Below are 27,278 nucleotides of genomic sequence, written 5' to 3'. Positions count from 1 at the left end.
TAATGCCAGAAAAGCCCAGAAAAAATTATGCTCTAAATCCAAGTTTACTGTTTAAGATAAAAGCATGTAAATTCTCACTCAACATGTAGTGCAGTTGATTTTCTAAAAGTTGGCACAAAGAAGTACACAGTAACACTGAAAAAATATGTTTCCCAAAACAATTGTAGTCATAAAATATTATTCCCTCATTAAAAATAACTAAAAAAAGTGACATATAGAAACCTACCGGTAATCAAGATGTGATCGATGACCCTTTAACAATGGGTCGATTTCATAAATTCTTCGTCCGCTACCAGGTGGAGGAACACATCTTGGTTTTTCCTCAACATCCTCAACCCTTTCTTTGGCTTGAGAAGAATTTGTGCCTTTGTCACCTTCACTTGTACTTTCTGCACCAGTAAGTTCGGAGGCAGTGGATGTCTGCCCTGCATCTGGCTCAACCTTGTCCTCAAAGGACTTATAGATCAGGTTATTAATTGCAAAATTAGGTTTATTGCTTAGGCTATTTAGGCACTACAAAAAAGCCCATTCCAGGCACAAAAATAGATAAGGAAAAAGAATCATGTTAAACTTAGTGGCTTTATTGTTTGTAAACAATTCAACCTACAACTAAATGAGACACCATAACAATGACACCAACGAAAAAATGAAAAATATGATATAGAACTTTTGAAGAGCTTAAAAAAAGATTCCATGCGACTATGTGAGACATATGCTTTCTCAACATAGTGATTTTGAGGTCACAAAACCCGCTGAATGAATGAAGATAAGCCTATTCTATGATGCTTTCTCAACATAGTGATTTTGGGGTCACAAACCAGCTGAATGAATGAAGATAAGCCTATTCTATGGTACCTGCAGATTACTTGATGCAGCTTCAGTGTTTGAGGTCGGAAGAGTAGAAGATGGCACATCATCACTTTCAGTACCTGGAACTAGCACTTTGCCGGTTGCAGAAACAGTTGTATATGCAGGGTCAGCATCAGAAGAACTTCCTGCGGTTATTTTCCCAAAAAGAGACACCTGATAAGCATTAAAAGAAAGAAAAATAACCACTTAAGGTGGCAAAAGCTAAGATGAGAACCAATGATCCAGCAAAACACAATCTGTCTGGATATGATAGATGGATCAATAAGAGACTAAATTAAATCCTATGTAATATTAAGCTAAATCATTTAATTTGATCACACCATTAGACCTTCAAAAGTCCAAAAATACAACTGTAGCTGCAATGCTCAAACATAATGCTACAATTTCTCAGAGCATGAAAACAGTAAGCCACGTAGCACTCACTTTATTATTCTTATGCAATAGAACAGACCCTCTTCAGCATCTCTTTTGTTATTAATCATTCTAGAAAGTGAAAACTAAAATTTACATGCAGTAACTCCAACAGATCCATACGAGTGACTCCAACAATTCCATACAAATGGCTCCAACAAACAAAGATTCTTCAAGGCTGAACTTTTTTATGAAATCAATCCCAAATGATGGATTCAATATTCATTTCAAATTTGGCACTAAATATAACCAATTGGATAACCATCTTCCAGAAGATAGTCTTATTTCAATTGTCATCAAAACTATCTACCATGGGGAGCCAGAAAAGATGGAGGAGTATTAGCATTCCTCTCCTTCAATCCTGGATAAAAGAAGACGAAGTTACTTTCTTGTAGGCAAGACTCATCAACTTCTCTTCCTATAGGGACATTAATGCAGAATTCGTAGTGCAAAAAGGGCATTTTTATTAGTCTTGAATTTTTGTACCATGCAGTTCCATGGAACCATCAATTTCAAAATAATCGATCTTGTTTGGTACTTTGGTTGCAAAAGCCATAGCCCAAGAATCAATCAGAAATGATATAATTCTCTGCAAACTTGATGTTCTACAAGCCCTTACATCATATGACAAAACAAAATTTTAATAATCTTTTCCACATAACTTCATCATTCCTCTTATTTCAAACTTAATCTAAACCATCAGAATAGATAATATGCTTCCATCCTCAAGTATCTTTCCGCAGAAAGTAATCCAAATTCCCACGTTAGCACAAGTTGTAGCCACGTGAGGAATACTCTTGGTCCTTTAGGGTCACTCTTATTTCATATTTTCTACTCATCAGAGTAGTTCTTTTGCTTCCATCCTCAAGTATATTTCCACCGAAAATTATCGAGATTTCCTGCATCAGAACAAGTTGTAGCCACTGTCATGAGGAATGTCTTGGACCTATCAAGGTATTTCTATCTATGTTATTCACTAAAACTTTATTGCTTCCCTACAGATCAGATACCCCAAAATTGAGATGTTTCTTTGCCATCTCTAAGTATTTAACTTTTGCCTAAAATGTGTAGGAAAAAAGTATTTTTCACCCAGTCCATATGGGGGAGCTCTCCGAAATGCCACAATGAAACTTCTGCAGCTTTCTGACCAATCATTTGCCAGGAGGAGAAGTGATCTGTGCTTTCTACTATCTGCAACAACATGGCCATAAAGCTCCCACTTGATATCATTTCTTAGATGAAACCATCAAAATCTAGATCAAAACAACTAACTCAAAAGCTGGAACATGCTACCTCTTCTTTTCTGTAAAACATCTTATTTGTTATCTGTATCCACTGATATCATACTAGGACAAAAAGAACGGATGCACTTGGTAATTCCACTAAGGCCACATAATCCTCCATGCAAGAACCAAACTTGTTGTCACAAGTCAATTCTCAAACCTCCGAAAGAGACTCTCACATCTAATGATATTGTAACATGAGGCATCAATGGCCAAAGAAAGCTGAAAAAAAGGGAACGAAAATGTCAAAACTGTCACAATATACTCCCCAAAACTGTCAAAATGCCTCGCCAACTTGGATTCCGTACATGTTGCCTAGAAACACAATTTCGCAGTCCTTGTACTATTACTACCGATATCGACGGACCTCCTCATTCTTGCATAGAACGTAGTAACAACAACAAATATCGAATGTGATCTAAATCAAGGAGAAACTGCAAATACAATGTACATATGGAACTTCATAATTAGAAAGCTACCAGACAAATGCGATCAAGATCAAAGCAGAACAGCCGCGAAAGCGAGAGAGAACGAGAAGTGAACAGAGGAAAGGATCGAACAGAAACGCACTATAGAGGACCAGAACAATCTTTGCATCATCAGAGTCGAAATCAAAAGATCGTACGCCGGTGATAACACGAAGCAAGCACACACCAAAAAAGGAGAAAGAGCTCACCAAGAAACGACACCTTGATCGGCTTTCTTGACAGGAAAGCGAGATCGGCGGCCCTCCTCCCCTGCTCGGCCTGGAATCCCGATCGCGCAGACAGCCGCGACGTCCGCACGGTGGGGAGCCGGATCCCGGCGAGGGTGAAGGCCATCGCCCAAGAACCCTTTCACCTCTACAGGGATTTCACGAGAGAGGATGACAGTCTGGGGTCGATGTGAGGGAGCTGAGAGAGTAGAGCAGGGCGTGAGCAGTGAACAAGAGAGCGAGAGAGAGAGAGAGAGAAGTGTGGCGGATCCCAATGCGGTGCAGGGAAAGGGGGGCTTCTTGTTATGGTTTGTTTGGTTGTTTTCGTATGGAGCTGAGGCGGGTGATCCGCGTGGGGCAGAGTGGTGCATGGAGATGGGAACTGGGCCCCAGCGGACGTGTCGTTTAATACAGGTGGGGAACGAGGCCGCGTCAGCGAAACTGGCGAAAGCAGGGGGTGAGGAATGAACGGTTTTGCTTTGCTTTCTCCAGATTCAGCTGCCCCACACTGTAAAGGCCGTTCACTTTTTTCTCATTTTATTTATTTATTTTCGAAAATACGTTAATGTCACATTCTATATATTTTCTTATGCAAAATCTCTCATTATATCAATTATTAAATAAATAAAAATTGAAGAGTATAAGTAAAAACACTTTTTTTTTGGTGGGGCCTTTTGGTCCGTTCGAATACCGCACGTAGCTCATGAACAAAAAAGCTGGTCGATTCGTCTCATCTCGACCGTTCATCGATCGCCCATGGGCCCAATCGCACCTCAATCTGTGTGAACCGAAATCGTTGAAGGCCGTCCGTTCGTGCTTTGAGATTCTTACTTTGGTGGATGGTTGACGACCCTCCATCGAAGTTGCGATGTGTGACTGAACCCTCCATCCTAGTTGCCAATCAGTGAGGTAAGGTGGTATATTGATCTGCATCCGACAAGTGGTCACCATATGATCGTCCGACGTTGATGTATTCGTCTCCATCTGCAACAATCATTATAACTAGGCACCAGGCATGCTAAAACATAAACTGCGTAAACAAAGATAGGACCACTGGTATCTATCGACATGGCTTTGCGTATCAACAGAAACTAGAGAAGCGAGGCACAACTACATGAATGAAATCTCCGTAAAGAAATGTGGTTACCTTGGACCGCCTACCCGGCATACAAAACACAAATGTCTTCAATGAAGCTAAATCTCAATCAAACTCCTAACAAGTTTGTCGACTTGAGTGAAGCAGAAATATAACCGAGCAATATGTTGAGGAACAAAATTCGAGATCATGATGGAATTTTTTTGGGAAAATAAACAACAAACATCAAAGCTGAAGCTTCAATGCAGATTGATTTTTCCCTAATTACTGCACCAAAAACAGCAGCTTCTGCTGGACTACAGTAGACCAATCAGTCGAACAAGCTAAAGCCCATGTCCTGCACAAATGCGATTAGAGCACAATCAGTCAATCAAATAATAAGGCTGGAAAGGAAAGGTTTGTCAAAAAAAAACAAAGGTATCATCCAGAGATAAGTCGATTACTGCATCTATAGCCAAGGTGTTTCCAGCCAGAAGGACTGAACATTACTCTGCAGTTAAATCATAAAAAGTAACTTACATCATCTGATTCTTCCTTCTCTTCTACCTTTTCCTCTTTCTTTGGTTCAGAAACTGCAGGGGCTGCAGAAGCACCACCACCACCTCCAGCAATTGCAGCAACTGCCACAGCACCGCCACCACCACAAGGCACTGAGGAGATCTTGTCTCTCCCAGTAGCAATAAGTTCCGTCAAGTCATTACCATGGACTTGGGACAAGAGAAGCTCAATCTTTTTTTCATCAACATCAGCACCAACTGGAATCAAATAAGTTGTATTTACTGCATTTAATATATGAATTTCTGAACCCTTAAATTTTATCACTGAAGTTTATTCCTCAAGCTCAATGGTTACAGCTAGTTAAACGCCTCATATGTTATTGGTAGCCACGTGGTGACGGAGAGGGACCCCTTTGAAAAAAAAATTACCTGTTCAATTTTTCTATCAAAAAAATTATCTTCGAAAACACAACAGGTCTATGGCATCTCAAGACCCACGTAGACCCAAGCCATTTGGTAATATATTCAAATTTGAGAGTAATTAAGTATATAGAACCTGTAGGTATTTTACACCATCAGTTCATTCAAATAAAGAATGCTTTGTTGTATTTAATAATGTATTATGCAGTAAAACAAACAAAGACAACAACACTCCTAATATTATTGTTCGGCTTGGTCATAGTAAACTTTAATATTTCAAATTAAAGGGTAATAATTTATTATGTCACAGACATGACAAAGTATATTACAAACTTGGTTGTCAATGTGTAAAAATGACAGAATCCAATGGAAGTACATAAGGAGAAGGAAGCCGACTAAACCTGATTCCAAAATAGACTTCAAGTCATCACCAGTAGGACACTAATGTTTCCACCAAGGACAGCAAGTAAATAAGCAGCAATGACCTTCATCCTGATGAAAAAAAAAACAAATCTTTGACAAAATGAGCATTACAAAAAACAATTAGCTCATAAATAAAGCGTATTCAAGGAAACACACATAGCCCAGTTCCTTCTTAAAATTAAAAAAAAAAAGGAAACACACAAAGGATCATCTAAATAAAGCACATTACAAAAAACAACAAAAATTGGCAGAAATAACAAGTGCATGATTCTAATTGTATAAAAGAAAATAGGAGATACAAGAAACCTTATGAGAATTAGTGTTGACTCATCCCTTGCAGATACAAGAAACACTAAATATAATAAGTGTGCAAATGTGCAAACTTCAAAAGATAGGAAGTGTGAGAAAACTTGGAGCACTGTTCTCTAGATTCATTCCTTGTGGTTTGCCGACAACACATATCCTGCTAAAAACTTTCACCATTATCACCCCCTTAACATCACAGCATTGCTTTAAGACTTCAAATTTATCTCCATCAGCTCCAATCTCTGCAATTCTTTTAGAAATTAATTGAGATAGGTGTACTAAATCCCCATTTGTGACATCTTTTTAAAACAATAATGTGAAGATCTGAAGTGTGCTATGTACCCCTGACCACGATTCGATTCGAATCGGAACCGAACCGGGCCGGAACCGAAACAAAATTAGCCCCAATTCCAAACCAAACCGGAACCGGCCAAGTGCAGTTCGGTTCCGATTCCAAGTTAATATGTACTACAGTGCGTGTTAAACTTAGCATGCCAAGAATCAAATCCGATTATGAATACAACGCAATGTCATTCTCTCCAAGAATCGCATCACTGAATGCTACGGCATACGCGCAAACATTTTTGCACAAATATATGCACAAAGCAATTAGTGTAACAACTTCTTCTCCCACAGGAACAGGTGCCTAAAAGGTGGAGCAGACATCTAGTGAGCAATCTTAGAACATGAGCATTACCTTGCTAATTGAAGTTCTCAAATGCGATAATATATAACCCTATATTGAACAAAGATTGTAATCATCTAACATAAGGAAACGGACGAAACAACAAAAGAGGGTGGGGTGCACCAACCTCACCCTACAATGGAGCAAAAATCCACCGAAAGTAGAGACGAATCGACGCACAGTCGGTGAACCAAGTAGCGAATGGAGATAAAGACCAAGTTCGAGGAATAATTACTTAGGGTTGCGAAATCCGCCGCAGCGATTAGGGAGTAAGCTTTTCCTAGGGTTTTCTGGCGGGAGAATGGGAGACGAACAGAGGCGAGCGGTATATAGAAACCGCAGGAAGCCTCCGCATGTTGGATTGTTGATGTCATCAGGGCCGTCAGTAGCCCATCAAGCGGTTGATTCGACGAAAAGGCTCGTGAATGACTTCCAACTATAATACATAGAGTAATTTGGACACACATTTAATATTAATTTTGTTAATTCATTTGATTAAAATTAAATTCTTGAGCATTATTTCACCAAAAATAACTAACTCATTTTAACATAAAATAAATTCAAGATATCAATTTATTTTTAATTATTTAAATTTAGGAATTATGTTAACTTTCTACATCATTTATATATATTTTATCAAAAAAAATATCATTTGGCTTGTCACCATATCCAAATCCAATTCCATCGTATATTTGATTATGATAATAATATTTATTTTAGCTCATTATTTCACCTACAAAACTTCCCCATAAATAAGGCTAATTATAACCCCTATAGTTAGACTTTTTTTTTTTTTTTGGCATCTTAGTCTCTAAATATAAAAAAATTATATTATAATCTCTATGGTTATAAAAATAAAATATCTAGTTTTTTTTTATCTTAACGTCATTGGTTTTATTGATGGAAGCACGAAAACGATGAATAAAAAGATAATTTTAATATCCTAGTTACGTTTTTGATGAAAGCGGACAATAATATCGCTATGGCCACAAATGATTGTTATGGATTAGGAGGGAGAACGATAACGAGAGGTGAGATGATAATGCAAATGTTCTGCATTTGTATCGACACTGACATATGTGCTAATCGGCAACTATATTGACACCGACATAATTATCGAGCGACGAATGGGTTGCTCGACATATGCATTGATAACGACGTAGATACAAATGAAAAGCTTAGCTCAATTTCTGCATCTGCATTGACGTCGATAATAATGCAGGGAAGGATGGCACCACTCGGCATATTCATCAACACCATCACCGACGCAAATGCAGATACAAAGCGATGCCGCTCTGTATCTATGTCGGTGCCAACAATGATGCGGGGAAGGGCAACACCACTCTATATCTACGTCGATACTAATGCAGATGTTGAGCGACACTCTGCATATGCATTTGTGTCAGCATCAATGCAATTGCCGAGCGACACCAACGTAGATGCAGAGCATCAACATTTGCATCGTCGCCTCACTTCTAATTGTTGTTTTCCCTCCTCATTCATAATAATTATCCGTGACCCTTGCAGCGTGATTGTCCGCTACTACTAAAAATACAATCGGAACATTTAAATTATCTTTTTACTTATCATTTTAGTAATGGATGATATTATAGTAAATGAAACTAAATGTTTCATTTTCGTAATTATAAGGATTGCAATGTAAATTTTTTAAGTTTAAAAATTGAGATAATAAAAAGATCTAATTACATGAGTAATTTATAATTAACCCCTATTGATTGAATTATAAACAATTTACATAGGAAAATTTTCAGTTCCTTAATAATCAAATCAAACTCCGAACTCGGTAAGTCCTGCATCAACCAAATATGATCTCGTGGACGCACAATAACACATTCCAAAACGTATTTTAACTAGTTAATGACACTTTTGTTATTGATTGAATACACATCCCATGCCAATAGAATTTTTTGGCCTATACTTCAGCAAACTTCGCAAGAAAACATTCTGCAAATGTTTTTTGGAGAGGTAATTCGCTTCTAAATACCCTCTACTAACATTTGATAATCTAAAGTAACTTTTTTTTTCCAAAAAAAAAACTCCATCAGATATGTCACAATTGATCCGATAACACTCGGATGCATTAAGAATCAGCCTAGGTAACACAGCATGCAATTGATCATAGTCGTACAAGAGTCAACGTTATAAAAGGTCACACCATATAAGAAAACAAGAGTTCTTGAAAGAGGCAAACATTTAGCTGTCATGCAGTGTCGGTAGCGGCAGAGGAAGTAGATTCCTCGGTTTCAGGTTCAGCTTCCCAAAAGGAAGTCTTTTTGCCTGTTTTTGAAACAGTTTGAAGAACAGCTTCGGGTTTTACGTTGCCTTTGACGGTCACTTTCTGCTCCTTCAGATCCACATCGAAGGATTCAACACCTGAAATTAACGACAAAGATGCATATGTATCCATCAAGCTCGTTCAAGGAATGCTCAAAGCATATGTAGATTGCAGACATTGTCATAACTGATCTTTGTTGAACCAAGTGAAGGACTTGCAACAGGAAATTAACTTTCGTGGATCATGGAAATTTACATCATAGCAGCACTAGTTGCAATTAGGATTGTTCCTCCATGGTGTTGAACATTGCAGTTAATCAGAAAGCGTTCAGTTTTTCCTTTTAGTCAACACCATGATCTCCTAAAAAAGTCAAAGATATTGAAATAGCATAAAGTCAAAAAGAGCATTACGGTGACCTTCCATTTTGGTGAGAACTCTTTTAACAGCCCCAACGCAACCTTCACATGACATACCAACCTTGAGCACAACAGTCTGTAAAATAGTATCGCAACAATTTTGCTATCGTTAGATATATTAGACATCAACTAAAAGAGCCACTAGAGATTTACATTTTACATTTCAAAACAGCTATCTTCTGCCAAATGAAACTGTAAAATACAGATAGTATGAAGATTTGAGGGCCAAATTCAAAGGAGAAAAAGAGGAAGAAAGTCAGACTTATCAATGTGACAAACAGATGCAACCGATGAAATATGCAGAAGAGATTATAAACAATTTCTTCATTTCAATGGAAATTTTGCTTATACAGAAGATATTTAAAAACTCTTCTCTTTTTCAAAGGCATAGACTTAAGAAGCAAGTAAAAAGTATCAAACTTGATTCATAAAGATCTAATCCTTGGCACAAATTTTTGATAAATGTGTTGTTCAAATGGCTACAGTTCCAAAGTTTAAGCGACACATAAGTGCATTTTTCAACGATACTAAGGTTAGGTCTCGCATACACAATCCTAAAGTGTGATACCACAAAATAGTATCACTTGCATTCAATTCACAAGACTATGCTATGGTCTGTGGCAGCAATCTACAGAATAAAATTTAGATTCTCCAAATGTCAACTTTTGAAATGCATAAAGATAATATGGCATGGTATCATCATTCATAAGAATGGGCTTACAGAAAAAATAAACAAAAGAATAAGAATACAATCGGAACATTAGAGAAATTGGGCATCATGATCAAAGCTTATCCTACCTTATTATGGAACAGTTATTCCTGGAACAAGGAGCTCAACACTTTGTAGTTATTCCTGTTTTCAACTTAGCTTTTTATGTTGTTGAGTTATTCCAAACCAAGAGGAGTCTCACATCAGAATTGTAAGTATCTTCTTATTCATGCTAGAGTGGCCTTCAAAGATATCGAAAATATTTCTTGAAGCTAAATCTATTTAACCTCTTCTACAATACAAGAACTGCATTATCCTATCCGCATGTTTTCTAATGGTAAAGAAGAACACAAACTAATCTCAATCAACCTATAGTTAGATAACACTCTCAAACACAGTTGCGGATGAACCAATAATATTCATGTATTTCATCCCCTTATTCCCTGCATGAACCCGATAGCTTTTCCTCTTCATTGTCTGCAACATTTCATGTTCTATGCATTAAGCCGGTCATCGAAGAGGGATCCAAGTGAAACACGGATACAAGTCATATACATCATAACCTAATAAATCGTTTCAACCATACCAACTGTTTCATGCCTAAACCATTAGATCCAGGAAGCATAAAAATAGAACACTGTGATAAGCAGACGTAGGGATTCAATTGAACCCATCCACGAAGAGATCGCTCTGCAAGGAGAAGGATTCTCCCAAACATATCATCTCAGCAACAGAGCGAAAGATAGAAAGCAATTCATACAAGGTCTATGAAATCGATTGCAGAGAAATCCATCATCCTAAGCGTATTCTATTCTTTAATTCAGACGTCAGATCAATACCTCGGCCATGGGCGCAGAGGGGGAGGAGATCTCTGAGGCGACGCAGAAGTCCACGGATTCGGTCGGAGACTTCGGGCTTCCCGAGGACGTTATATTCAACGAGGAAAAAGGAGCAATTTTGCAGCGGAAGGCTGGGCGATTTGGGGGAGGGTGGGACCAGGGTAGGTCGCAAGGGCGGTGCGGCATTCCTGCAAATACGAAGTCTCTTCAATGGCATTTTCGTAAATATAATTACCTTAAATTTATGTACCGGTCCTTCTAATTAATCTTTATCAAATCACTGTTATCACTAATAATAATTAATCTCTAATTTTTTGCTATTTTTCTATAATAAATTATGAATTTTAAAAAATTATAGTATTAACTCTGAGCTAAACTAAACATATATCTTAATAACAACAACAAAAATCCATAATTAAATTTTATAATTTTATTATTGTAATAGTATTACATTTCAGATTAAGTACTTTCCTCGTGTGTAGAGATTCGTGCTCTCTCGGCGTGCAAGCTAAGTCAACATAGAGGAACACCCAAGAGTAGACCAATTAGATCCATCGTTGATTCGATTTACTGGATTCACAACAACCGTTGGATCCAGTCGACGATGAAAAGAAATGACTGCAAAATTCCACCTTCGATTAACATAATTAACATCAAAGTTGACTTGCATTCATTTTGACTACTTCGAATCCACGCCGCATTGTTTACTAATGTTTTTTATTGAAATCCGAAGGTAAATTAATGAAGCTTCGCTTGCCTTTTGATTGCCGAGATCTAATCTCCCAGTCGGCATCTAATTAATGGATCGAGAACATGAGCCCTTGTCTTCAGGTGCCGATGCCTTTGTTTATATTGCTTTCTTCTTCCTTGATCTGTGCTTGTCCCAACCCGATAACGAAGGGTCAAACTTCATGGATCCAATGAAGTTGACGTGAATTATTGCATGGCGCAGTGTGTGCCTGCCAAAGATAGAATAATATAATTCCATGATCATCAAGAAGAGTGAGAAGTACATCGACCTTAACTATGTGGCCGACCTCATCAAGATTCCCACACCCTCGGTTCCGACAGCGTAGGATGGCTGAAGCCCAAACACGCCACACGTGATTGGATCCGCACGCTTCGGGCGCGTCACATGCAATGTCTTCTTACCTCCGGTTGGCTCATCGAGTCAACCCCTGTGCCCGTCGCACGTTTCGTGCCTATAAAAAGGCTATCGAGATCACCATCAATACACACCGCCAGCTACTAAATCATCTCCGATGGCACGAGCGCAGCTGGCTCTGCTCGTGGTCTGCTCTCTCGTCCTCGCCCTGACCGTCGCCGGTCAGAGGCCTCCCAAGTACCGCAAGCTGGTGAGGTGCAACTCCCCGCAACTCTACCGGAACTGCAAGGGCTTCATGTACTGCCCCGCCCGTTGCCCTCGCTCGTGCTACGTCGACTGCGCAACCTGCAAGCCGATGTGCGGTAAGCAAGCGGCACTCGATCTTTGTATCCATCGTGTTGGAAGATTACTTAGTTTGTCGACCTCCGGTTGCAGTTTGTAATGCTCCCGGCGCGGTGTGCGGCGACCCGCGCTTCATCGGCGGCGACGGCATCACCTTCTACTTCCACGGCAGGAAGAACCAGGACTTCTGCCTGTTCTCCGACTCCGGCCTCCACATCAACGCCCACTTCATCGGAAAGCGAGACCCGACCATGACCAGGGACTTCACCTGGGTCCAGGCCATCGCCCTCCTCTTGGACGACCACCGCCTCTACGTCGGAGCTCAAAAGACTGCCGCATGGGACGACGCGGTCGACCGCCTCATGATCACATTCGACGGCGAGCGAGTGCAGATCCCGACTAAGGAAGGCGCCAAATGGCAGCCATCTTCCGCCCGGGCCGTGTCCATCGTCCGAACGAGCACCGCGAACGCGGTCACGGTCGAGGTGGAAGGCAAGCTCAAGATCACCCTCAACGCGGTGCCGATCACGGAGGAAGAATCCAGGGTGCACAGCTACGGGGTGACCAAGGACGACTGCATCGCCCACTTGGAGCTGGGCTTCAAGTTCTACTCCCTCAGCCCCGACGTGCAAGGGGTGCTCGGTCAGACCTACAGGGAGGACTACGTGAGCCGGGTGGACGTGACCAAGAAGATGCCAGTAATGGGAGGCGCAGACAAGTTCTTTGTCTCCGATATGTTCTCCGCCGACTGCGCCGTGTCGCGCTTCGACCGCGAAGCAGGCAGCATCGCCATGGCCGTGGAGCACGAGGACGTCAAGTGCAGCAGCGGCATGGGCGGCCGTGGCATCGTCTGCAAGAAATAAGCACGCGTGCAGCGTATGAACCACGTATCATAACGCATGTAGTACGTGCCAAGCACGCGAATAACGATGATATGAGTCGAACTATCGTATCTATGAAACCTCTATGTGGAACAAATAATTGAATTATCATTTTATAATTATCCAAATTGAATGTAATAATCTTGATACATTAATATAAGATACAGTGCTCTGATCATATTTAATAAGGACATGACACGTGGATTTCATAACGTTGGAGCCAAATTCAAATTATTAGTTGGATGAATTTTCGAAAAAAAAATTATATCTTTTTCGATTTTTCTATAAAAGCACTTTAAGTTTTAAAATTCTCAAACAACACTTCTTTTTTTTTTTCTTTAACATAATACATAGGACATCTTTTTTCCTTTCTTTTCTTATAGACTGATCAATAGGGTAAATTAGTTCAATTATAATATATTTACACTGTGTTATGATATTTTTTTAGTAATAATAGAAAAATACTATAATGATATATAAAAACACCATAACATAGTGTTTTTTTACAAATTTTATAAAATTATTATGTTTATAATATTTTTAATAATATCCAAAAAAACACTATAATGCTGTACAAAAATACTGTGTTATAATAATACTAGGAAAATATCATAACGTAGTATAAAAATATTATAACATAATATATAAATATATTATATTATTTTTATAATATTACTAAAAACATTATAATGCATTGTAAAAACACTATAGTTCATCCTATGGATCGATCCAATAAAAAAAATAAAAAATAGAGCAAAAAATTGTAGATGACTTCAGGTATTTTAAATGTTAGGTAAAAAAGAGGGTCGTTTGAGAATTCTAAAAATAAGATATGCTTCTCGAAAAACCCTAAAATGACATTTTTCTTTTCAAAAATTTACCATAGAGTTTTTTGTACAAATTTTATAAAAAATATTATGTTTATAATATTTTCAATAATATCAAAAAACACTATAATGTAACACTATAATGTAGTACAAAAATACTAAGTCATAATAATACTAGGAATATTATAACATAATATATAAATACGTTATAATATTTTATAATATTATTAAAAAATATTATAATATAGTGTAAAAAATATTGTAGTTCATCCTATGGACCGATCCAAAAGAAAAATAAGAAAAAGAGAAAAAAAATTATAGGTGGCTTGGGGTATTTCATATGTTAGGAGGTAATAGATAACATCGTCCGATAATTCTAAAAATGATAGGTGTTTATCAGGAAAAAAAACTCAAAATGATAATTTTTTTTCTTAGAGTATATATCGTATTTTATTAGCCTAGACAAAAATAAATAAAATCTGAGTACCGTATATGGAAGTGTATATCAACTGGTGCAAGGGATACCAAAAATTTAGCTATGATATTATTGGAAGAAATGCGACCCATCTTAAAGTGGAGAATTTAAATTTATCATGAGAAAATTATGTTTTTGTTTTCTTTTATTAGGAACCAAGTAAAATATTAAATGCCAGCTGAAGTCAAGAATTGGACTTGAGAAGCTTCTTCCAAGGATTGACGTGGTTTGTCGACCATTTGAAGGATCCTTTTGCAGAGACCGGCATCGTAGACACACTGTTCTTCCTTTGTTTTCCGCGAGTCCATGCGACTACAGCGGCCGCGAAAGGTCCACGACAGTAAGTTGATGCGCATCGGCTATCAGGTCTCGCCAAAGAACAAAAGCACGCGAAAGAAGAAAGCTTCAAAGTAGGCTGTAATAGTCTCTCTAGAATTCCTTCTAATAGTAAATAAACACGTTTCAAATGCTTCACAGTCGAGTGTTTGTCTGATCTTTCAAGTTTCTGACCCTTTCTGTGGTTTTGGCGACACCATAGGTGGATTTGTTATTTTATTTTTATGCTAAAAAGCTAAATTATATATTTTTTTTTATGATTCATCTTTTCGATATATGTCTTTCATTCGCCCACTTGAGATTGGATAAAGTCAAGAATATTCGTTTATGATACTTAATAATATCAATAAAATTCATCACGATTGAAGCCACAAGTATAATCGATATTATCAAGCAAAGACATGCTTGAACTCGAAACTCAAATGATAATAATAATAATAATAATAATAATTTTTTTTTCTTATCGACTATTAAAAGAGGATGCATCGGAAGAGAGAGTTCGAGGGATCAAATAGCAATTTGGGATATATCTCCTATTTATCTTTATATAAACAACTGCATCAATCAAACAAGATAGCAAATCTTCTCCCTTTTTTTCCACTTGAATTTATATATTTTTTAAAATATATATTTATTATATTAAATAACGATTTAAAATTTAAATGTATTATTTTATATACTAATGAACTCGGATATCTCAATATAGACACAACACTCAAATCGATGTGATCGTATGGAAATACGTGACGATAGAAGCCACCAATTATTTGAACTGGAATCTATTGGTGTATCGGTGATGAATCGAGGATCTGATCCACCTCAGAATTAGGATCACGAGGCAACTAAACATAACTAAATTCTAAATCGATTGACTTCCATTCTACGATTACATACATGGGATTATTTTTTTCGGCGTCTTTGCTTCTTTGGTTCTCCTGGATCTGTGCAGACTGCAGCCATGGGGGAGATGCGACGCTAAACGCCTTTCTAGGTGCGCAAAGTCCAAAGAAGACTAGGTATCCAACATCTACCGTGGCCTATGGTAGGCGGCGAGACACGCACCGGGTCACCCGAGCTGGCACTCCCCCGCTGATGGTCGCCGTCAGCCCTGGCACAAACTTGATCGTCCGGCCGCCTTGAAGTACCTTGAAGTCGAATTTGGTGACCATGGAGACGATGACGGTCTTCATCTCCACCATCGCCAGCTCCTTCCCCAGGCACACCCTCTGCCCCGCCTGGAACACCGGGTACTTGAACAGGCTCTCCGGGGTGAACACTCCGCCGCGGAGCCACCGCTCCGGCTTGAACTCCCCCCAATCCGGCCCCCAGATGCTCTCCATTCTCCCCATGGCGTAAGGGTGGTAGGTCACCCTCGTGTTCCTGCTCACGAAGGTGCCGTCCGGGAGCACGTCGTCCTCGAGGCAGAACTTGGAGTCGAACTGGACCGGCGGGAACAGGCGCATGCTCTCGTAGATCGCCGCGTGCACGTAGTGCATCTCCTTCAGCCGCTCGTAGCTCACCACGTCGTCCCCGTCGCCCTTGGTGACGCTGGTGATCTCGTCGCGCATCGCCGCCGCGACGTCCGCGTGCTGCGAGAGGAGGAGGAAGAAGCTGGTGAGGCCGGAGGCGACCGCGTCGCGGCCGGCTAGGAGGAAGCTGATGACGATGTCGCGGAGGTACTTGTCCTCCTCCTCCACCGAGCCCATGAAGCGGGAGAGGAGGTCGTGGCTGGAAGCGAATCCCTGCTTCCGGCGCTGTCGTATGACCTCCTCCGCCAGCATGTTGATCATTCGGATCGCCCGCTTCAGCTCTCTCTCCGACCCCACGTTGAGCAGCCGCTTCAGCTTCCAAACCACCGGCGCCGTCGCGGTACCCCTACGCGCCGACAGCCTCGAGGCGGTGTCGAAGGCGGCCGCGAACTCCGACATGGGCATCGACAGCTCGAGGCAGCCGCGGTCGAGGCCGAAGGAGATCTTGCATATGGTGTCGAACGCGAGCTTCCGGAACACGTCCTGGAGGTCCACGACGCCGTCCCCTCGGTCAGCAACAGAGGAGAGGAGAGGGAGCAGGCAGCGGCGGATCTCGTCCGACACGATGCCGAAGGCGTAGGACCTCACGGCGACGCTGCCGAGCGCGAGGCTGGCCATCTTGCGCTGGAACCGCCACGCGTCGCCGTCGACGTTGAAGATCCCCTGGCCGAGGAGGTCGCCGAGGAGGGCGGAGAAGGGCTTGCCCTTGGGGAAGTTGTCGAACCGGGTGCGGAGCATGTACTCCACGTTGGCCGGGTTGGCGGTGACGGTGTTCCCCAGCACGTGGATGTGGATGGTACCAGTGGGCGATTCCCGGAGGAGGTGCGCGTACCAGTCGCAGAGATTGTCGAACTCGGCGGCCCAGGAGGAGCTCAGGTAGGCCTCGCAAACATGACAGCTGCACCATGGGCGCTTCCTCAGCAGCAGCAGCAGCGCCGAAAACAAAACGAAGCCCACGGCGAAGGTGAAGAAGAGGAATGCGAGGTGGTTGGTCGTCATCACAGCCACCGCCACCGCCGTTGCTGCTGCCATTCTGATGAAAGTGGGTAGCAGATGGAGGGAGAGAGGCATCTCTTATAGACAGAGAGAGACAGCAGTAGGGTGGGCTAGGTTGGATGAACCCAGATATGATGGGGACAAACGAAGGGGACGGGCCGAGCTGTGTTCGTGGTGTCATCTATGACGTCTAATCGGGTTGCTCTGTTCCACTACTGTTATGGGCATACGGGCACGAGCACCTCGTGCTGCGAAAGACTTTTGTGGGCACCGCCATGTCGGCTTACATCAACGTGTCCTACGACTTTTCTCCTCCATTGTCAAATAGGTTTATCCACGTTGACTGCACGTCGATTTGATTTCTGAGGGGTTTCATTCTCTTCATTCATCAGAATTTCCTTAACAACTTAAGCTTTTGAATTTTTTATGAGCCAATCTAAAAGCTTTAATAATAATAATAATAATAATAAAACACATATCATGTCAAATTACATTTAAGTTAAATCTCAAATAATTCTCCCATCCTCTCTCTCTCTCTAAGAGTATATGTATATTATTTTAGTGAAAGAAAAGTCTTCCCATATGATCTTAATCTGAATTAGAATTTTAGGATCTATGACTGTTCCATTAAGAGCTCAACAGTCTGACATTTGTGTGAAGATTTCAAGATCTTCAACATAGATAAAGTACCTCTTAGTGTGGAGTCTGTGGACATCAAGTGGTGGAAGGGGACCTCACTGTGGCCAAGCATTATAACCAACATGCATTAATTTAGGATTCCTGTTAATTAAACAGGATTAAGGTTACACAGAACATGCAGCCACGACACTGTCCAGTGGACAAGCCCTAAAAAACAGGACTTGATTTTTTGTTTTAGATTCTTTGACATGATTTCCTCTCTAATGTTACAATTATTCGCCACTTCGTTTAATTTCTTAGGAATTGCATAGATGTCATTAAACACTTTTGTATCCAATACCCATTTTGTACTTCTTCTATTTGTATTCCACCACTCAAAATTTCTATGGTATTATTGTCTAAAAGAATACAACAATAGAATGAATAATGGCCATGTGCTGAATATTTTAAAATGTGATAACGTTATTTTAATACAATTACATATATATATATATATATATATAATTATTTATATATGTACATAACTTATGCAAGCTATCGATCGCATATCTATCTGTGTTGACAGCAAAAGATGATAGGAGCGATAGAGGGACAGACGAAGCATGTGTAGAAATCAAAAACGTTTTGGTTCAGATTTATTTGGAGCTTCGAGTGGGTTGGCGTGAAGTTGAACCCACACAAACACATGGAATCCAACTATCCAACCATGTCGGCTCTCCACTCCCACGGACCCCCCCCCACCATGTCGGCTCTCACCACTCCCACGGCTTACACACCCCCCCCTCCCCCACCACCACCCCACCAACCAGTTTCTAATTATCTACTTAGATACCTATAATAAATAATTATTTTATTTAAATATTCAAAATTTCATATTAAAATGAAAAAATGATCTCATTAGTTCTTTGGAAGACAAATTCTTGAAAAAAATAATTAGTTACAAAAAATTATCGTATAGCATCTTCATTTTCAAAAAAAATTATAATATAATTTTATTTTGTAAAGATAATTTTACCCCGTGCCTTCACCATTGGCCATCGATCTCCCTCGTCCTCCCCTGGCCACCTCTTGCCTATGCTCTTGACAACCTCTATGTGTGAGTCTGTGATCGTCTTTGCACATGGCTCTTCATTGCTTGTCCTCGCTCGTAACGTCCGCCCTCCGTTATCTCCCCTATTGCTTATGAGCTTGTGTATGGAGGTGTAACTAGCTAATGATAAAAGCGTAAGTAACCAAGGTTTGTGTTCACTCATGGCTCCCCACCTTATCATTGTCTTTGACAAGGAGAGAGGAGGTATGATAATAATATAAGAAAATGAGGACTATGATACAAAGCTAGGGCACAAGTGCAATGAATATAAAGATAAAATAATCTTTTCATGAGACATTTGCTCTACTAAAATTTCTTAAAACTATATGTTTTAAATTATGTATATATATATATATATATATATATATATATATATATATATATATATATATATATATATATATATATATATATATATATATATATATATATATATATATATAACATAATTAGGTTTTGGGTGATGGAATGGGACGCGCTACCTAAGACATGAGACCAGTGTTTATCGTAGGGACACAGGAGCGTAGGAGTACGCAGGACAATATGGAGCAGTGTTAATCCTAGCGTCACAGGATCGTAGGACGGGCGTGGGATCACCATCTCCGGTCTTTCTTCCACATCCCGACGCCACCTCCTGCTAACTACAGAGCCACTGAGCGAATGCTCTGACCTCTTCGGGACTATGTTATGTGCTTCGTCCGTTGGGACTGGAAATAGTTAGAGATGACGACCATTACTGTTATGGCACTTCGCTGAGGCTTTTACGCAAACAGTTGTCATCGTGCGATATGGTCATGCATCTTCACGAGCACGAGATTCTCTTGGCTAAGCCACACGCTACCGAGGCTTTGGAGAGGAGGAATCCGTCCAGCGTGGGGTTCGTCACGCGTACAAGCCCGACAAATCTTTCATTAGGTGGCGACGGCGACATCTCCCATCCTCGGCCGACATCGAAAGCAGCGGCTGCAACCACGGGTTGTCCGCCGCCATGGTGTTCTGGTTCCAGCGTGGCAACACAGCCGACGACGCCCACAACCTGGTCTCCAGCCTCCTGTCCTGTTATCGTCCACCGCCGACATATCGTCGAACACTTGTAAGTCGTCGGACGCCGCGGTACTGTTGCAATTTTCACACTGTAGTACCTGTGAAACGGGTCTACCACGTCTACAACGTTACAGTCGTGTTCGACGATATGTCGGACACCGTGTCGTTTCGACATTGCTCTGAATGAATCGTTCGTTCCTCTGTATAAGTATCACTGTTCAAACCAAATCATTAGGGGGCCAAATTTAACTGAACCGATTTATGATCTGATTTTGATTAAAATAAGATAAGTTCGAATCAGTTTAAAACCGATTATTTATTATGGTTTGATCGATCGATTAATTATTTTATAATTTTAAATAATTTTAAAAAAAAATATATATATATACATTTCAAATCTCGAACCGATTGAATCGAACCATTAATAGTCTTCGAGATCGAAATATTGATGGACATATTCAAGCCGAACCGATTCGATTTCATTTTCCGAATACCACTAACAACACAATTGATATGAGGACCCTCAAATTAAAATTCTCTTAACTCATGCTCACCTTCTCTCAAAATTCATCCTTGCCTTCAATATGTCTAAACTAATAGAGGAGCGATCGAAAACTTAATCTCTCAATAATACATCAATCCACCAAACATGAACTCGTTGGAGCCTCATATGGCTCTGAGCCATCCCAAATTCAAATTACAGATCACAAAAAGTTACATCTATCACTAATACATCGATCCATACCAAATCCTGCATCGATAGGTGCCCTCTTGTACGGGCCATCTTTTTAATGGAGCTGTCTCGAACACTATCATTTGGCAAACTACAACTGAGCTTGCCAATCAATGTTGTACTAAATTGCACACACAAATGCCTTTGTGGGTTGATGATAGCAAGTTCAGAAAAAAAAAGACTCCAATAATGAACCTTGCCTGACAAGGGACAAAGATCTGAGGCAGCAGCTCCCAAGTTCATGCCATCCCCATCAAAGTGACAATAAACCTTAGCCTTTTGCAGGCTTTACACCACTGCATCTTACCCCAAACGGAGGTGGCTGAGTCACTGTTGATGTGCAAGTTTCACCAACTCATATGGTCCCAACTATAAGCTATAATCCAACAGCAGGTTTCTTCTTTACTTACAGCATAGTATTCACAGCACTTTACAATGTCAAAGTAGGCAGGGATAGAGTTAGATGCTATGCCTGTTTCCTAGCGAACTAGATAGGGAGGTTTAGATTGGGGCTTGTGTTAACCTAAATGAGCATGGTGGCTGGCCCATGGTCATCTAACAAAGAATTATATGGTGCAATATGGCAGAACAGCTGATGAAACAGATGTTAGATATGTGGCAATATGAAATGCTGACATGCTTGCCAGGAAGGTTTGGTTATCTGCAATCAGAAACAACTACAAGTAGCAACTGCAGGTGCACTGTAGAATTCTAACATGACAGAGAGAGAAATGCTACTTACAACTCAGCATATAAATGAGACATGTAAGTGAATTGCTTGATACATATAGACTTGTAGCAGGCAAATCACTTGAGAAAGAGTCCAGCAATTGTTGCATGCTGCAAACACCATGTGCTGAGCTCTCTTCACTCTTTTTGTTCTTCTCTTTGGTGGGTTTATAGACACTATATGTATACATATACTTTATACACATTCAGAAGAAAAAAATTCTAGTTCTGAAGCTAAAAGTAATATTTCTTTTAAAAATTTTGAATGATAAAGCACATCAGTGATCTAAGATCTCATCAAGTCTATAAAGATTCCGCCGTAATGCTCGAGGAAACTAGATGTAAGCATGTTATCTCTCTCTGTCAAGCTGAACTTTGTTGTTCAAGTTTTCAAAAGTGATCCACAGTTTGCATTACACATGACCAAAAGCTTGATAATTTTCTTGGATTCTTTATATATCCAACAGTAAAGCACTCGTTGTGGATGAGTATGCCTAGTTCATGTGTCAGTCAACTACTATACTTCCACCTCTACTAGATGAGAATACATATGTTGTTTACAAACCCTAGTAGAGGGATCTATTGTTGCATTCCTAGTCATATTTCTGGTGATGTCCCATGACAAAAAGCCACAGCCTCATGATCCGATTGGTAGAAGAATCTAGGTTAAATATGGTTGTGATCACTGATCTGATTTGCAATTCTACTGTCTATCAACATTCTTCAGTCTACTGAAAGGTATTATAGGTAGAAGCTTATACAATACCTGTGCTTGGCAGGTAAGATTTGCAGATGGATATGCCGGACAATGTGGAAATTATCATGATGGTAGAGCAGAACATTGCAGACAAGATTTCCGCTGCGGATTATTCCATTGAGATGATAAAGTCCCATTTCTATGAGCAATGCAGACTTGAGATTAATTGAAATAATGCATATTATCTATACTTCCAACCTTGAAACTGTTTCACGAGTGTTTGAGTTTGGGGCATTTGTTTCCATCTTTCAGAACTAGCTTCTTTTGCAAACATGAATCTGAAAGCTTGACATTAGTTTCTGGCCTTCTTTTGTTTCCATCATTCTTCTGAAACATCACTCATTTAATATCCTGTGCCATCTTATGGAAAGATGGTTTTATCAGCAAATAAATGAAGAACATAATTTGCCATCACAGATTTTCTTGGCAAGAAGCACATCTTGATCAGCTGCAGACTGGTAGGTATTAGAGGAGCTTCCATTAGTGATCAGTCCATGTGAGGCTGGTACAAGATCTGTGGGTTCTACAGTCACACTGGGACTTGCAGCAGACCTCCATCTATGATCCCAGGTTGCCATCATAGCACTTCACTAATTTCCTTCCCTTAAATGCAGCTCCTTGGATCCAAGGAAATTAACCTAGTCATTAATAGGGCATGGCTTTCAAACTGCTCATCATGCATCGGTACAGTTTGACTCCAGGAGACCTACCACCAGTTGGTGGAGCAGGGACAGCAGAATATAAAAAGTCATAGAAGAAAGTTCCAGCATACATTAAGGGGCTCTGCATTTCTCATCATGAGTGGACCATGTGGGGGCATTCAGTGACATGGAAGTCAATGGCACCTGCAACACTCTAGCCATGCAATCCTACCTTTTGCAAGACAAATCTCACTCCGGCATACCAAGTTGGATGCAGTTCCATGGCAAGCAAACTTATCTGATCTGCCTGCCCTTTCCATCCCAAGTTGTACTGGCAAATCTAGAGAAAGGTCTTCTACCTTTATGTCCCCATCCCAAAGTGACCCTTCCATCCCTATCATTTTGCCAGATCTGCCTGCCTTGGAGGCACAATCCAATGAGAACTTTTTAGTCTGGTATGATGGTGAAAAGTACCTCGATGCCTCCTCCTGGAAGCTGCCATGATGTTTGGGTGCTTTTTTGACTGGTTATCAAGTGCAGCACTCGAGTGCTGCTCATGATTTGTTCTTGGATCCATGCAAGAACCCGTAGGAGGAATCAAGAAGGCAACATCGATAGAATCCCTGCAGCCCTTCCTTGTAGCGATGGGTCATGAGCACCACCACCATCCATCCACATGCAACACTGCAATGACTGGCCTTCCACAGAGTAAACCTTGGGTTCTCGATAGTTGTGTGGGGAGAGGAGAGGGAGGCCAATAGAGCATTCCAGTGTCACCACCATTTACTCACCCCTAAGGCTTCGCCATCATTCTGTTCCAGCCTAAACCAACATGATCATACTATGCCAAGATCTACTTCACATCAACTGAAATCCCTGCGATATTTGCTCTACTTTTCATGCTCCCAACCTGCATAAAAAGAAAACATAGAGTTACCACAAGCACATCTTTGATTGCAGAAACCTAACATCTGCACCTTACGAGAGAAACACCTGAGAGACATAAGAAACGGATGAGAGAACAGAAAAGATGTCTCCCGGTGAACAACTGTTCACCTCACGCTGTAAGAATCCAAAAACCACCATCTATTTTCTATGACATCTCCTGCTTTGTTATGACTGGAACTGACGAGTTTAATGTTATTGGGATTTTGAAGAGACAAAAAAAGGATAGAAGCCAAAAGAACGGAGAGTTAATGGATGGGATAACAGTGGTCATCAAAGGTAATAATAATGGGAAAGAAACAAAAGAGAATCGAGGAGGGAAGGGGGGAAGAGGGAGGCCATCATTGCGAATCTTTGGGCCGACCGAAACCCCACCACCATCAATCATCATCATGATCATGTGAAGTCATCCCCGTGAAATCCCCGTAACGCCCTCCGCTGGCCACCCATCATCATGTGACGCCACCCGCTCTCCTCCCGGCCGCCTCCTCACTTTGCTTGCTTGCATGCATCCCACACATGCACGACTCCTGCATCTGCCACTGTGTATTCTCTCTCTAAAAGAAATGTGAGAGAGCGAGAGAGAGAGAGAGAGAGAGAGAGAGAGAGAGAGTACCTGCGCCATTCTTGCACCCTATAAATAACCCCGAGACCTCGCCACCCGGAAGGCCATGCAGTCCGCAGCACAGCTTCATATCAGTCTTTCTCTGTTTCCTTCCATCCGTCTCCTCAAAGGTGATCTTGTTTGAAGTAGAAACAAATGCACTTCTCATCTTGTTTTCGCCCTTATTATGTTCTTCTATTTCAAGTTAGATTCTGATTTCTGAAGCGAAAATAAATTATTTGCTAATCACGTTTATCTAGAGCTCTCTGTCTCTCTCTCTTTCTCTCTCTCTCTCTCGGACACACACACACACACAGTCAGGAGCATGTTTCGGTTTGCTGGCTCTGTGGGTTTCTCGTGTAGTCTTTTTTGTTCCTTGTGGATTTCTCATGTTGCAGTACCATTACCTTTTCTTTTCTCTCTTCTTTTCTGGAAAGACAACAAGACATTTTGTTAGGATATCTCATGCCCAAAGGCACCCCACTGCCTGTACTTTATTGGTTTCAGGGTGCTGTTCCTTGGAGCAAGCCATGGAGAGGCTCAACACCAAGCTGTACTTGCAGAACTGCTACATCATGAAGGAGAACGAGAGGTTGAGGAAGAATCTCCAGCTTCTCAACCAGGAGAACCAGGTCCTCTTCTCTCAACTGCAGCAGAAGCTGGCCAAGTCCAATGCCACCTCCACCTCCAGCCCCAATCCCAATATCCCAGACCTCAACACTCCCCCACCACCCACCATGTCTCCAACTGGAAGCAAGCGCTCATCTCAGTAGGAAGATGTACTCACCACAAGTACTTCCTTTTGGATGGATGTTTTGGTGTGATAGAATTATGGATCCTATACATGTTCCTGGACCAGTTTGGTCAACAGGGTACAGGCCAGTCTTATGTATGTATGTATGAATGATCTCTATCAAAATTTAGTCTTACCAACAAACTGTTCTTGTTTTGATAACTATGAACCATGACCCAGTAAAGATACCCAAGCTTAATTCTAATGCCACAACCAAGTTAAACTTATTGCCAATCATAGATATATATCAGCATTCTGTACAAAACATAGATACTAAAGGCTTCAAATTTATCCACTTAATGATCCCAGCATTGTTTCTCAAAATTTCCAACTCAGAATGTGTCTTGCCTCATTGACTTAGCTATTCTTTAGAAAATTATTTAAGAATTCTGTACTAAAACCCACCTGTGTGTGAACGACTGAAAGGCTCAACTCTTGGCTCTCAGATAACATCAATATCATAAAACTTTATTTCTTATATGGACCTCAAAGACATTGCATGTGTAGAAACAAGATTGTATAAGCTTAAATAGTACAATCATACCTCATGATAATTGATATAATAGCTGCAGTCCCATGTGTATGCACTCAGCAGCAACAGATGTTTGAGACCTGATACAATAACATGATATTTTGATCAGCTGACTTAGCTAGGTTGCCACCAAAATGAACAAAAAGATGATGATAACCAAATTTGATTGTATTACCATAAGCTTGGTTGCTGGGAAATCAGAAGCAGTGGGTTCATCAGTGAGATCATTATTATTGGCTTTTATGACTGGCTCCCAAAGGCAGGTGGTATCAGTCTTTTCTCTGAGAAATGAGCTTTGATTAGATATCTTTTATCATATGCCATGTACACCAAAAGTCCAACTGAGTACGACAACAGAGGCAATAAAATAAAAAGCAATAAGGTCAAACAGATGAAGGTCCACAAGCACAAGAAGACATCAGTAAATGACAGGATGCTTGATCTCTCAGTACCAAAGAGGTTGACCATCACCCACCGTTATCAAAGTCCCATCAGAAGTCCACAGTATGCAAGCCCTGATTTAGATGATTTATGTGGTTAGGCATCTTAATTTAGATGATTTATTTCTAATGTAAGTTTCAAGAAGTAATAATGTTTTTTTAAATGAAATTAGTGACCACCAATTAAAATGATTTATTTCTAATGTAAGTTTCAAGAAGTAATAATGTTTTTTTTATGAAATTAATGACCACCTAAAGGCTTATTACCAAACCAACAAAAATTTAAAAAACCCCTAAATAAGGATTAAGAAATGACTACATGAATGCTGTAACATAGTGTGGAGCAGAGAGATTATCATTTTAAGCTGCTATGATGAAAATCACTGGCTCCACCAATGAGAATTATTTACTACTGAGTTTAAGAGAGATCAATATGCAGTCTTATTCCTACAAATAATGTTTTTGTTACTGAGATTACAATGTTATGCTACAATAATGATTACATTTTGAATTATTAAATTTTAATAATTTACCTATCTACAGGAGACAAATAATGGCAGTTTGGTGCACTAATTTTGACAGAGTTGATGAAATGAATTGTAAAAAGGTTGTCCCCCCTAGCAATGCTACTTCCAAATCCAATGAACAATAATTAATTAGCTAAAACTGATGGTATGTTTCTGCCAAGGAATCAAATATTATTGCATTCATGTTTTGACAGTGAGTAAGACAAAGGAATGTGGGAAGCACTGTTGAAATGAGAACCCTAGAAATTAATGTTAGATCATCAGCATTTATCTGTGTAAGAAGCAAAAGAGATTGCAAAATTGAGATGAGATGCAAGAAACTGATACAAAATTTTGTTCCAGTTAAGATGTATCTTTAACAGAATCAA

At 40.3% G+C, this 27,278-nt stretch overlaps 4 protein-coding genes and 1 pseudogene across 5 annotated transcripts in view; 1 reads left to right on the top strand and 4 right to left on the bottom strand.

The window, feature by feature from the left end:
* LOC103987218 (1,4-alpha-glucan-branching enzyme 1, chloroplastic/amyloplastic) overlaps positions 1-3,546 on the bottom strand; it is a 30,869-nt gene extending 27,323 nt beyond the window's left edge. The window contains exons 1-3 of the mRNA XM_009405458.3: positions 3,241-3,546; positions 856-995; positions 227-456 (exon numbers count right to left, since the gene is read on the bottom strand). Of these exons, the coding sequence (XP_009403733.2) occupies positions 227-456; positions 856-995; positions 3,241-3,385 (515 nt within the window). The 5' untranslated portion in view covers positions 3,386-3,546. The remainder of the gene's footprint in view (positions 1-226; positions 457-855; positions 996-3,240) is intronic.
* Positions 3,547-4,373: 827 nt separating this feature from the next.
* Positions 4,374-5,762, bottom strand: LOC135640083 (large ribosomal subunit protein P2A-like; annotated as a pseudogene).
* A 2,992-nt stretch (positions 5,763-8,754) lies between these two features.
* LOC135641800 (copper transport protein ATX1-like) lies at positions 8,755-11,084 on the bottom strand. Of its 2 annotated transcripts, none has more exons than XM_065157527.1 (3): positions 10,946-11,084; positions 9,398-9,473; positions 8,755-9,079 (listed from the first exon to the last, which is right to left on the bottom strand). In XM_065157527.1, the coding sequence occupies exons 1-3, from the start codon at positions 10,952-10,954 to the stop codon at positions 8,907-8,909; spliced, it is 258 nt and encodes an 85-aa protein (XP_065013599.1). In that variant the 5' UTR covers positions 10,955-11,084; the 3' UTR covers positions 8,755-8,906. The 2 variants fall into 2 exon arrangements, with proteins under 2 accessions (XP_065013599.1, XP_065013598.1); XM_065157526.1 differs by having other exon boundaries at positions 9,392-9,473; positions 10,946-11,080.
* A 1,105-nt stretch (positions 11,085-12,189) lies between these two features.
* LOC103987215 (uncharacterized) lies at positions 12,190-13,401 on the top strand. The gene is made up of 2 exons (XM_009405455.3): positions 12,190-12,412; positions 12,486-13,401. The coding sequence occupies exons 1-2, from the start codon at positions 12,208-12,210 to the stop codon at positions 13,253-13,255; spliced, it is 975 nt and encodes a 324-aa protein (XP_009403730.2). The 5' UTR covers positions 12,190-12,207; the 3' UTR covers positions 13,256-13,401.
* Positions 13,402-15,760: 2,359 nt separating this feature from the next.
* LOC135640806 (cytochrome P450 94C1-like) lies at positions 15,761-17,481 on the bottom strand. Its single transcript, XM_065155560.1, has one exon. It carries the CDS (start codon positions 17,470-17,472, stop codon positions 15,949-15,951), a length of 1,524 nt encoding a protein of 507 aa, XP_065011632.1. The 5' UTR covers positions 17,473-17,481; the 3' UTR covers positions 15,761-15,948.
* Positions 17,482-27,278: the final 9,797 nt, after the last annotated feature.

Source organism: Musa acuminata, chromosome BXJ3-6 (genome assembly GCF_036884655.1).
Source record: "Musa acuminata AAA Group cultivar baxijiao chromosome BXJ3-6, Cavendish_Baxijiao_AAA, whole genome shotgun sequence".
Classification (NCBI taxonomy): Eukaryota; Viridiplantae; Streptophyta; class Magnoliopsida; order Zingiberales; family Musaceae; genus Musa; species Musa acuminata.
This window is presented reverse-complemented; position numbering and strand designations above follow the sequence as displayed.